This window comes from Betta splendens, chromosome 16 (genome assembly GCF_900634795.4).
Source record: "Betta splendens chromosome 16, fBetSpl5.4, whole genome shotgun sequence".
NCBI classification, from domain to species: domain Eukaryota; kingdom Metazoa; phylum Chordata; class Actinopteri; order Anabantiformes; family Osphronemidae; genus Betta; species Betta splendens.
In genome coordinates, this window is record NC_040896.2 from 15,199,555 (window position 1) to 15,212,222 (window position 12,668).

Here is a 12,668-nt window from a genome sequence, read left to right on the forward strand (position 1 = left end):
GACCTACATGCACGGCAATTGAAACAGGCAGGTAAAGGTAAAGGCTTTAATCAGATCCAGCAAAACAGTCCAATGGTCAGTTAACAGACGTTTAGATCAGGTGATGGTACAGACAAGGTGCAGGCAGAATCTGAGGTCGGACAGACGTTGGCTGGTAACCAGGTAGACAGATCAGGCGACGGTACAGACAGGGTTGATACGAGATCAGAATGGAGACAGACTTACAGGTAACCAGGTAGACAAAACAGGCGTCGATACAGGCAGGTGTCAGGCAGGCTCAGAATACAAACAAGGTCGGTTTAGGGTTCAATCATTGGGTCAATCAAATGAATGCTCGAAAGTGGTGAAATCACGCGACAATCTGGCAGAGGACTGAGGTTAGTACTGGAGACTAAATACAGAGTAGATTGCTAATTGAATGCAGCTGTGTGGGTCATGTGACAGTGTGTGAAGCTCAAACTAGACCTGGAGCAGTTGAAACCGGAAGAGAGTCAAAATAAAACAGGAAAAGGAACCAAGTCTGTGAATGAGTCAAGAGGGTGTAGTAGTAGCTTGGTGTTCCTTCCTTTGAATAACAAGACACGATGATGCAGAAGTGAGAATGCAAACATTCTTACTCACAAAAGACAACTCTCTCATCTGCCTCTTTATGGGAAATTTCCACCACATGTCCCACGCAACACATCTGGCTTTGGTTGCCGTCCGGTCAAGTTCAACTCCAGCCCAGTCAAGCCCAGCTTCTGCCCTGTCGAGCTCCGCTGCCGCCCAGTCAGGCAAGGTTTCGATTCCTGCCTGTGTTGGCCCTGAAGAAGAGGCTATTCCTGTCCCAGTCTGCCCAGAAGAGGTTGTTCCTGTTGGCCTAGAGGAGGGCATTCTTTCCCGTGTTGGCCCAAAGAGCATGCTGTTTCTGTCCCTGTTGGCCTGGCTCCTTTTCTGGTGGTCCAGACAGGTCATCACACCTTTTGAGGCATGGGAGGCGACTTGTTTTAGTGCGCACCTCCCAGAACCCACTGTTTGCCTGGGCAGAACCTCAGCCCGTCACTAGTCACTGGTGATGCACTTCCGGACCAGCGGCTGCTGGAGTTCGCCTCGCCTTGCCTTTGTCCTCCCTGAGAGGATGAGTGGACTTTGTGTTGTTTTTTGTTTGGTTTCATGATCAGGACTTTGTTTGTTTTCCTGTGTTTGTACTCATGTTCTAGACTGTGTTGGACTTTTTTTCGGTTGGGTTCCTGTCTGGTTCCATTAGGGGTTTTGGTGCCTTTTGTTATTACAGGGGCTCTGTGGACATTTTATTAGGACATGGCAAGGCCCATGGCTCAAAATTGCTGCCTATTTTTAGAGGGATGCTGGTAGGAGAGGCTTCCCCTCTTGTCAAACATAATAACCCTGTGGATTAATAGTTGCCCCTTTAAGGGTCGTTTTGTCTTTTTCACACTTGGGGGCGCTGTCCTGCATTTCTTTCAAGAATGCGCTGTCCACTGGGTCAGTGAGATAAGTGTAACAACGCTTTGCAGCACTTTTTGCTTCTTTATCTGCTCTAGCATTGCCTTTCGAAACCCTGTATTTAGCATTGGTATGAGCAGCGCATTTACAAATGGCTGTTTTGGCTGGTAGTTGTACTGCCTTTAACAGATTTCTTATTAAATCACCATGCATTATAGGCTTTCCTATTGATGTTATCATGCCTCTACTTTCCTGTTGACTGTCAAAATATAAATAGTTGAGTGCTTATGCATATGACAGGCATATGCGCTGTCAGTATAGATGGCAACTACCTGACCTGCCATAAGCTTGCATGCCTTAGTCATTGCAATTATTTCTGCTGCTTGTGCACTGTAGTGTGGGGGTAGCAGCTCTGCTTTCAAGGTTTCAGTATAAGTTACAACTGCATAGCCACTTTGTGTCTTTCCACTTTCAGACTTTATGCTTGATCCATCAATATAGATAAATACCAGAAGCAGAACCAGGTATTTTGTTGTCCTGTAAATCTGGTCTAGCAGATTTATGTATAGACCAGGTCATGTATTGCTGACCTTTGTAAGTAAACGCAAACCAAAATTGTGAATCTGGGTGTATTGGAATTCTGAAAAAGGCATTACTAATATCTATAACTTAGAAAATCTGCTTATAAGGGTTTAAATTATTCAACAGAGTGTAGGGATCAGGTGCCACGACTGATCTTTGTTTCTTTGGTTGTACAGCTCTATTTATACAGTAATCTGAGCATAAGCAAGCATTCTTGATTGCTGTTAGCTGTGACACCATCGGTGTGTGTGTGTGTGTGTGTGTGTGTGTGTGTGTGTGTGTGTGTGTGTGTGTGTGTGTGTGTGTGTGTGTGTGTGTGTGTGTGTGTGTGTGTGTGTGTAGGCGTGTTTTCATTGTGGTGTGTGTGTCAGTGCATTCGCCTCCCTCCTCAGTGTCATCTACACTGGCACTGGAACCCAACCAGCCTCTCATTCTGTGGACAGTCAGCTGGTCTGTGGCCTCTCTAGCACACTTAAAGCATGCTGTTGCTAATTGTTGATTTCCTCTAAGGTGGGCTGTGAGCACAATCTTGGTTGTCCAGTTCAGAGCCATTCTCTTCCAGCCAGTCATTGAGCTGTACTCACACTTTTGTTGTGGTTGCCAATCATAAACTCAGTTAACAACTTCATCTGTAGGTTTTCCTTTTTGACAAATAGGGTTAGGCTAATTTGTGGGTAATCATGCATATGCAGCAGTCTTTTACATAAGTACAGTTTTACTTGAGGGTCTTCCTCATCATCAACGTCACGCTCATTTTTCTTTCTATTTTCACTGGTTAGTCATGCCTCTCTCTCTGTTCTTCATTATCACAATGACACGCCCGATGTCCTGCTTCCCCAGTGTGGTGGAAATTTCCCATAAAGAGGCAGATGAGATAGTTGTCTTTTGTGAGATTTTTTATAAAAATAAAGAAAAAGAAAAATAATGGGAAAAACAAAGCAAAAGCATGAATGTTGACCGCGCACAACAACAAACAAAAAAGCAGCTGGGGAGATCAGTGCACACACCACGAAGGTGTGATGCAGAGCCCACGATCCTCAAGATGCTTCTGCCTTTTAACCCCTCTGTCTGGCTACTGTGTAGCCCAATCAAATTACATGCACCACCTCATCCCTGTCGCTGTGTCTGTGGAGATGTTTACATTCTCACACCTGCATCGCTGGCGTCACATGTAACATTAATGAAACGCCATCAATTTTAATAAAGACAATTAATGTATGTTAGCCATAGGTTTCCGGTGGGGTTCTGTTTCATATAATCTTAAGATAGTTTTCATGCTTTCGGATCTTTAATTGTACATTTGGGTCTAGAGTGAACAGGAGAATCAGGGATTAAGCAGAATGATGATGCATTTGCTGCTTGTGTTGTCTTCTAACCTCTATCATCTGTAGATGAGGGATAAAAACTAATTGTAGCAGTGAATAAAGTGATTGTGAGCAAATAAACCACCAAATCAACTTTAGGATATTTAAACCCAGTGTCGTTGTGAAATTTTCTCATTAAAAAATAGTGTGTAAAGTTACATAGAAACATCATGTATGTCAACCATATGATTAAGGTAATAATCAGAGTAACATAAAATGAAGTCTAACACAACAAGGTTACAATCGATGTCTGTAACAATCTGCTTCTTCCTGTTGAACAGTAGCGTTAGATTGTTTCCAACCTGTGTGTTGACGCATTGATTGTCCGTTGGGGTTCTCCAGGTTGTGATCAGCTGATCACAGAGACACTTGGGATTCGTTATCACCGCCAGGTTTCCTCCCAATGTCGTCTGAGTCACTGTCACTCCCGTGATGTGAAGAGTCTACACGTCATCCAGCGTCGGCAACTCAAGGCTGCTCGTGTGTGTGTTTTCTCAGGAGCGTGTGTGTAGATGTATGGTCTGATAGTGTGATTCACCGGCGCAGCTTCAGGCGGCGCTTGGCTCACACCTTTAGCTGAACGGTCAACGCAGCCTCGCCTCAGTGCCCGTGTGAGGGTCGTCCTTCTCAGTTCTTCTCACTTCTGGTGTGTTTTCCATGCGGTGGAGACGGAGGGTCGTCTGTTGGATGCGGGATCTTCCTGAGTAGAGGAGTGGATCCAAGTCGCTCTCTCTGTGACCTTCACAGTCGTGTGGGTCGTCATAATTACCTGAGAGTGGAAGTGGAGTTGCAGTGCTTCCTCCTGAACTAACGATCGCCCAGTGCCCTGGTTGGATGGTGCGTAATGCTCCTGTCGACTGTTTTCACCTGTTGGGAAATCTGAATTGTGGGGAAAAACAAGGAACAAGGATGAGGAGAGGGTTGTCGGGCAGCGACCTTCGCAGCAGCGTCTGCAGCTGCATGTCGGCAGTAACAAAGTCGTCACGGATGGTGTGAGCGGGACAGTTACAAACAGCCTTAGCTTAAGGTACAACATCCAGCAAAGCAGCAACCTTGATTTTTTTTTTGAAATTTTTCAAAAATTTCCTATGCTTCACAAAGCACCAAAGTGTGACTCCAAAAGCATCTGTGGAGTTTGTGTAGATGGTAACAGACTTTCAATCAACTCTGCAGCCTGAGCAGAGTAGTGTCTTAGCAAAGCGCCAGACTTCAAGATGGCATGAGTGCAGACTGCATACCCATCCTGACGTTCATGTCAGGATGGGTATGCAGCCTCAGACGTTCATGTGAGATTTTTTTAACCATTACCTCCATGTTTTTTTACTGTGTGCCTCTAAACACACCTCTCCTGTACAAATAATGTCTCCATCTGTTTTTGTAATATATGAACAGGAAGCCGGTGAACATGAATAAGACACCCATTACCTACCGGCAGGAGAAGAGCCATATGGGCTCCATGGAGCGCAGCTTCACAGACCAGAGCACCCTACAGGAGGACGAACGGATGGCTCTCTCCTTCATGGACGCACACACCTGTGGCACACGTAGTAAGACAGCACCCACGCCTCCACAGCACCGCCAGACCCCGTGCAGTTTCACAAGTCGGCGCGAATCATCGCTCACTTTGTAATCTGGTTGGCTGTCACTCACTCCATAAATGTGTTCTTGTCTAGTTATACCTTGCAAATTTCGTTCTGAATATCAAATTAGAAAACCAGATCATGTGGTTTGGTACCAGTATGAAAGATTTAGCTATCCAAAGGTTTATGACAAGTATGATGAGCATGGAGTCATTCGAGAGTTTAAAAGAAGAACATCTCGAGATAAACTTGAGAAATTCCAGTCGTGCAGTCTACAGATCTTTCCAGTGGAATCACACGATGATCGTCGGGCTATTTATCCCTGGATAGATCCAGATAATGTGGGAAAATTTACCCACAGATTCTTTGATAAAACAGTCACAATTGAAGTGCATGGTAAGTTATTGGGTTGCTTTTTGTTAATTTGGAGTTTGTGTTAATTTTTCACTATTCATTTATTAGGCACAGCAGAGAAACCACATGTGACGATAGTAGGGGACAAGAAGGTTGGAAAGACAGTGGAGGTTCAGTGCAGTGTTGATCACACCTGTTCCACCTATCCACCCACTCTGGAATTCAACTTTCCATTAGTAAGCCCCAGTCAGTCTAATTACTGCTGGCCTGACGGAAGCTGCAGAAAAGTCCTCAAATCCACTTTGAACATAACGACTGAACGACAAACTGTGATGTGTACGGTCACACACCATGGAGGCCCAACTGCCAGCACCTCTTTGCCATTAAATGCTCAATGTATGTGATAATTATTTAAGACAGTTTAATTATTTTATGCTGACCTAATATGTTAACATCTTCCACATGCGTCTCAGGTTCCTTTTCATCATTAACTATTAGTCCAACATCGGTTGAGTTTCTGGAAGGCCAGGCAAGCTCAGTAACTTGCACTGCCTCATACACTTGCTCTAAAGATCAACCAGTTCTCACATGGAACTACAACAGTATGCCAGCCTCCACTAGCACCCAAAAAGTTGGGGATACACAGTGGAACACTGTTTCCACACTGACATTCACAGCATCAGCTACAGACAATGGAAAATCTATGAGATGCTATGCCAAATTTCAAAATGGGCAAAGGCAGGAAGCGAGCATTTCCCTACGTGTCAAGCGTGAGTAGAAATAATGAGACCTCACACTGTTGAGAAAAAAATTAACACAACTGAAAATTGTAAATGAATACCTGCCAACTAAAAGATGCAAGATTACCTTTGTGTTTTCTAGTGGTTTTTGTTACTTAGAACTGCAGAAATGTAATATTTTAATTGCACAAGCTGTGATCTGACGTCATAAATAGACATATTTTTATTTCAAATGTCCACAGGGCAGATAGACGAGCAGTGGTTTTTAAACTTGAAGCTTTACATGTTTCTTCTTTTGACAGGGAGCATGCTGGCTCTTGGATGGTCCTTCACTACCCCTAGTAGCCTGACGGCCATGAGAGGCTCATGCATCATCATTCCTTGCAGTTTCACTTATAGTAAATCCCAGCCCATCAACCTACGTGTTATATGGTACTTGTTTCAGAGCAATCAATACCCTGCTGTGTATGACCAACGACAGGCTGTTACGGCAAAGTTTAATGGTTTAACCTCCTTGATTGGGTCTTTCGGAGAAAGGAACTGTAGTCTCAAAATTGAAAGTTTGGAAATGAATCACAATGGGGACAGACTTTACCCATGGATAGATGAACACCCAATTACATCCTATCATTTGCCTGATGGCAGACTGTCTGATAAAACCACTCAACTCATTGTTACAAGTAAGTAGTTGAGAACATTCTTCCTCCAATTTGAATTGAACTCAAAACAAATACAAATCAGCATTTCAATGCTTTGAATTTTACAGACAAAGCACAGGAGCCACAGTTGAGCACCATTGGTGTCCCCAGGGTGGGAGAGCAGGGCAGAGTGTCCTGTAGTGTCCACCACACATGTATCACTTCCCCCCCCATATTAACACTAAGTGGCATATCTGGAGAAGACGTCTTTATGGACTCACTGGTCTCTAACGGGATGTGGCAAAGGACGATCGAGCGAACTTGGAAGGTTCAAGAGACAGACCAGAGTGTGACGTGTACGGTTTCCTACAGCGGTGGTCAAAAAGCAAAAAGTGAACTCGTTCTCAAGGTTGAATGTAAGTATGGTATGATCAGATCCATGGAAATACTCTTGTTTAGGATTAAAGCTCAACATCACTTTTATGTTCAGGTCCATACGAAGAAATCAAAATGCTTGAGCCGCCAGGTGAATTAACAGAGGGTATGGCAAAAAGTGTCCTTTGTTCTGTTACCTACACGTGCAGAAAAAACAAACCAAACATTGTGTGGAACTTTAAAGACATGCAGTATTTTCTAAATACCCAACAACTTTCAAGCAACACTTATAATGTTGAGTCAAACCTAACCTTCATTGGCTCTCTGAATGACAACGGGAAACCTTTGACCTGCACTGCTCAGTTTGTCACTGGCAACACGTCAGCCTCAAAAGTCCTTCAAGTGAAAAGTGAGTTCCTTAATGTCACACACAGTTCAAACTCATGGGAGATGTGCTTTTCAGTATTACACTTACTGATAGTAAAGAACAATCTCTCAGTCTTCCTACTGATGCAGAATAAGACAGTGGAAAGTGTGGCAGTTAAAATAACTGCTTGTTGTTTTTGTTACAGAATATGACCTATATGATCCCACGGACTTTGAAGAAAGTCGTGGTGAGTGAACATCAAAGTTATGTCAAAATACACAAATCACTTCACTTTCACAGCTGTCCCTTTGTGGTTTGTTCACTTACAGAAACCCCTTCCAGAGTTACCAACGTTCCTCATAAACTCACTGCGCTGACGCGCTCCTGTGTGGTGATTCCATGCAGCTTCCAGCTACAGGAAGAGCTATTCACGCGTGGCATCTGGTCCAAAAAGAGTGGGGGTGTCATCTTCCACAACGGCAGGAGCCAAATCCTCAACCATTTCAAAGATCGCACCAGGCTCATAGGAGATCTGTCTGAAGGAAACTGCTCACTGGAGATCGACAACATCAAACCTTTTGACAATGGGCCTTTCTGTTTCCATGCACAGAAAGACAATGTGAATCACAGATTCATAAACAACTGCGTGTTTATTGTAATGAAAGGTTTGTAATCAAGTCTAACCATTAACTTATTAGGACACAGTCAACAAAGTCATCAGTTTTGCTTTCTTAGCTAATATTTGCCTTTTGAACTCTCAGCTTCCCCAGACAAACCACAGATGAGTCCAGTTCCAGCAGAGGTTGATGCTGGCTCTGTTTTAACTGTGTCCTGTTCTGTGACGCACACGTGTTCATCACATCCTCCAAACTTCTCATGGAGCGTCCAAAATCTTAGCAGTGAGGTCACACATTCCTCGGCAGCACAGGGCATCTGGACGACGACCTCCTCCATTAAGTTCAAGGTTGCTACAGAAAACGGAGTCAAAAGCCTAACATGTACTGCCACCTTCTGGCGAGGCATTGAGCAAGGCAGGACGGTTGAGCTGAAAGTGAAAGGTTGGAGCACATGGTCTATAAAACGATAAGAATTAAGTTGTTTCTTTCCTTCATGCAGTTGTACAAGCATCTAATGTTTCTACATCACCAGGATCAATGATGTACAAGCTGAAAAGCTCTCTTCCAACTGCCATTCCAGTCTCACTTATAGTCGTGGTTGCAGTCATCATGGCTGCAGTGTTTGGAGTCCCATTCTACAAGAAAAGGTTCCGTAAATATGTCACCTTGAACAAACCTAACTAATCTATGTCACTATTATTTTTAGTATGTTAAAGTTATGAGATGATTAAAGACGTTCATTGCTTTTTTACCTAACAGAATGCAGGCTCACAAGTCATTGGTACCACCCCCCCGGCCAGAGAAGAGGTACGTAAATAATCACAAATGTGTAATGGTAACAATACTGACAGGTAGGTTATAGTTGCGGGGTTACTGTTACTATATAACAATACATGTATATCTATTGTTAGATTTAAAATACAGTACTGTATAATACAAAACACTACCTTTTTTTCAATGCTGAGTTTCTAGTCACAGCTTAGTTTAAGTGCCGTCTTTGTCATGGCTCTAATCTTTTCTTTCTCAACTAGGATGTTAAAATAAAATTATTATTACTATTTACAACAAAAGAGTTGATACTGCTCTGTCAGTGCATAGAACATCTGTGCTCTGTTCGAAGTAATTGCATCAAACACAGCCACAATGTTGAGCATAGAGGTGTAAGTAAATAAAGTCTCTCATCATACTGTACTTCATGCTTTGACAGGAGATCACTATGGTATAGATTATCCAGGTGAGCTGCACTACACACGCTTCTCTCCTGAGCTTTGGCCTGTGCTCACTCTCTTATGTTGTGTATATTATGTTTTTTCACTCAAATCTCAAGAACAAACGCTGAAGTCATGGACAGACCTCCAAGACCAGAGAAACGGTACATTAAATCCATTTAGCACTTATCAACTGTCATTCAGTACAACTGTACCAACAAATAGTACTTTCATGTTTTAATACAGAAGGTCCATTTGGAGTCGCCTGTCTGGGTAAGAGCAATCGAGAGTAAACATTTTGTTCAATCCCCAAATTTCATTCTGCATGTGCTTCGTTCATACAGAAACCAAGACAATGCAAACCATCGTGTTTTTTATCAGTAAGTGATAATCTGCAAGAACTCCATTTTACAGTTCTATTACTTAGTACAGATAAAATCTAATATTGTCTAATTCCCATTCCTCAGAACCAACACAGCTGCAGTTAGCTATGACTATGACTATGACAACAAAATGACCAAACCACGATTTCCATCCCCAAAGAAGTGAGTTTTTAAAACACACTTCTACTTTACTTTTTTACAGTTTTTATTGGTCGCTTTGATGCAGTCGTCTAATGAAACAACACATTTTCACACACAGGTCTAAACAGCGGTTCCAATATCATGATGACACGTTTTGTTTACAAAAGGCCCTAACTGTGTCAAAACATTTGAAATACTCAGCAAAAACTCATTTTGCCTTCAAACAAATCAACTTGCAACCAAGTATATGAACACGACCAATGAGTCATTACAAGGGTTGACAGCAAAATGCACTGATCTCCGTGTGAAACAGTGCCTCATTGATCGTTATTGTAGCCTGTTGCTATTTGACGTCTTTGTAGCTTATGGAAAATTTACCTTTTATACAAAGAATTGGATCCAGATGAAGAAATGCTTTTATTTATTGAATCCATGACATTCACTTTTCAAACTGTGGCAGAAAAGTGGAATATTGTAAATAGTATAGAAAAAGGAGGATAAGGCACAGCCAATATTAATACTCAGTCTCGGCTTTGGACCTCCTCCGTCCATGCTGGTAAAGAACAACACAGACCTGGTACCATTTTTAAGGCCTAAAGACTGTGTGCTGTTTTGAGTTCAGACTAGTGTTTCTGATTTCTAATAGTTACTGTAGGAAGAACAGATAGTTTTTTTTTTGATCACCAAAGCTAAAACAATGAAGTTTAAACTGTTTCAATGTCATCAGTGTGAACTGTTCTGCAAAACGGAGAAGAAAAAGTGCCAATCCAATGAGAATGGGTTTACACATTTGCCTTATGTGTTTGATGCTCTGCTGAAATAGTGATGATAAAGACTGAGTTGAAACTAGTTTCGTAAAACAGGTCGAAGCGACCAACAAAAAATGTGATACAACACGATGAATACATTTAAAATATTTTGTAATAATTAATATGCTTATTTGTGTTTTTTTTTTTATTTAGTAATAGAAGAAATCCCCACTGGCCTGAGGTTAGTGATAAACAGGACACTTGGCATCACACACTGTACTATGTTTACAATTTTTCTTCACATGTGCAGACTGAAAAGCACAGAACCCTGCAAAACTTAGATATACACAAAATATATTTTTTATGTAAGTGGAAGATTTGTCATTACAATACAAAATACAATCCAACACAAAATACTACTGTGTGTCTGTGGTACTTACAGTGTTGGTGTTGAAAAAGTCTTATTTCCAATACTATGAGTATCTAATCATAGTTTCATTTAGTTTAAGCACTGTCTTTGTCATTTATTGTTTGTCTGATACTAGAAAACTGCAGAGAACAACTGTAAGTAATTTAAGTTTTCTTGTGATTTGTTTCAGAATTACTAATTACACAAACAACTGAGTCCACTGAGTCCCTGGAAGCATCAAACCATGATCTTTATTTTTAAATTCATTCATGAATGTACTAAGCAGTGCATGAGTAATACTGTTGAGATTTAAGCGTAATTTCACTCATAGGACATAAAGGAGTTTTATGCTTTGATAATACTTGTTCTGCATACAATTACATTGCAAACTGTTTTATACGTTTTAGATTTTATATACTACGAAACAAATGATACTTCATTGTCTCTGTCTCCACAGCAGTGACTGTATCACATACATGTAGTCACTTTGCTTCTTACACATGCTGTACAATACAATAAAAACTACTGCATGTAGGGATGGGAGGTGCCCCTTTGTTCAAAATAGGTTCTTTGAAAAACCTTACTCTAATTGTTACTGCTTTCATACCTAAACATTTGAATTCAGATATAATAGTTTTTACAGTACTAGTGTACAAAGAAGTAGGCGTAGTAGAAGCTTTATTGTCATTGAACAAGTTGCTGTAAAATGAAATATATATTCATATATATTAACATATTAACAATATATAAACATATATTGTCAATGCACACATATTATTTTAACATTAAAATTTAAAAGCAGTAGTTACTTGCATAAAAAACATCATATTCAAATAAAAATACACTAGTTAGAATAAAATAGAACCAAAAACAGGCACTCCAGAGCTAATCTATATTTAACCTATATAGTTGCCAGGTTATGTTACGCTTCATGTTACAGAAAACATTTTATGACAAAACCCTATCCGTGCCTGTGGTAAATAATGATTTTCACAATATGACATGTTATTCTGTTCATATTCAAATTTAAACAAAACTATTTTATTTACCCAAGACTAAAACTGAGTTAGTTTTTTCTAGTTTAACATTTGATTGTCATCTTGAAATATGGTCTAAATAATATATAATATATATATAACATTCTGTAAGTGCTGGGACAAGTTCAAGTTTATGTATATATTATAAAAGTGGTTATCTACTGTACCACCAATTTCTTTATTTATGCATATAAATTTAACCATGTGTCTTAGATAACTGTTCTTGCTCGTATAGTTTTGTTTTATCCTCTGCCATTGCACAATAGAAGATGTGCTGCCAAGCCAGAGAGAGAGGGGTTTCTTTTATCTTGTCTACATTTGTAGGTTTAATTTGTCAAACCTACAGCAACCCATAAGAAGAAACTGGCTTCTAGCTCTAACGAACCCCCAGCATATGTGTCAGACACTTGTCTTATTCAAGCACAAGTATTAAAAATTATCATTACAAGTAAGCACATATGAGATGAGTAGATATGTATAAATAAAAATTCCATTACTATTTTGGTTAGAAGATACATTACAAACGCAGGTAGGGCAATAAGAACTGGGCAGTGATGCTTGTGTCTCCATCAGTTAAAAGAAAACAATGAAGTAGATGACTGGGGCCAGCAGGAGCCAAAGACCTGCCGCTGTTGCAGTAGTCACCCTGACAGCAGCTGATGTCTGTCCCGATGGATCCTA

General features: G+C 40.9%; 1 protein-coding gene across 1 annotated transcript; it reads left to right on the forward strand.

Moving 5' to 3' along the window:
- Window positions 1-4,794: 4,794 nt before the first annotated feature.
- Window positions 4,795-11,399, forward strand: LOC114843099 (uncharacterized). The gene is made up of 18 exons (XM_055503231.1): window positions 4,795-4,936; window positions 5,063-5,365; window positions 5,432-5,719; window positions 5,797-6,093; window positions 6,366-6,743; window positions 6,830-7,117; window positions 7,192-7,485; window positions 7,649-7,690; window positions 7,773-8,108; window positions 8,205-8,501; window positions 8,593-8,707; window positions 8,820-8,867; window positions 9,268-9,294; window positions 9,388-9,432; window positions 9,515-9,541; window positions 9,613-9,648; window positions 9,736-9,813; window positions 10,755-11,399. Exons 1-18 carry the CDS (start codon window positions 4,795-4,797, stop codon window positions 10,993-10,995), a joined length of 3,282 nt encoding a protein of 1,093 aa, XP_055359206.1. The 3' UTR covers window positions 10,996-11,399.
- The last annotated feature ends 1,269 nt before the right edge of the window (window positions 11,400-12,668 follow it).

Excerpts from the sequence above, each read along its gene's own strand:
- LOC114843099 (XM_055503231.1), top strand. The coding sequence starts at position 4,795 with ATGAATAAGACACCCATTACCTACCGGCAGGAGAAGAGCCATATGGGC. Across the intron at positions 7,118-7,191 it reads ACTCGTTCTCAAGGTTGAAT|GTCCATACGAAGAAATCAAA; the intron begins GTAAGTATGGTA and ends TTTTATGTTCAG. Across the intron at positions 9,649-9,735 it reads AACCATCGTGTTTTTTATCA|AACCAACACAGCTGCAGTTA; the intron begins GTAAGTGATAAT and ends CCCATTCCTCAG.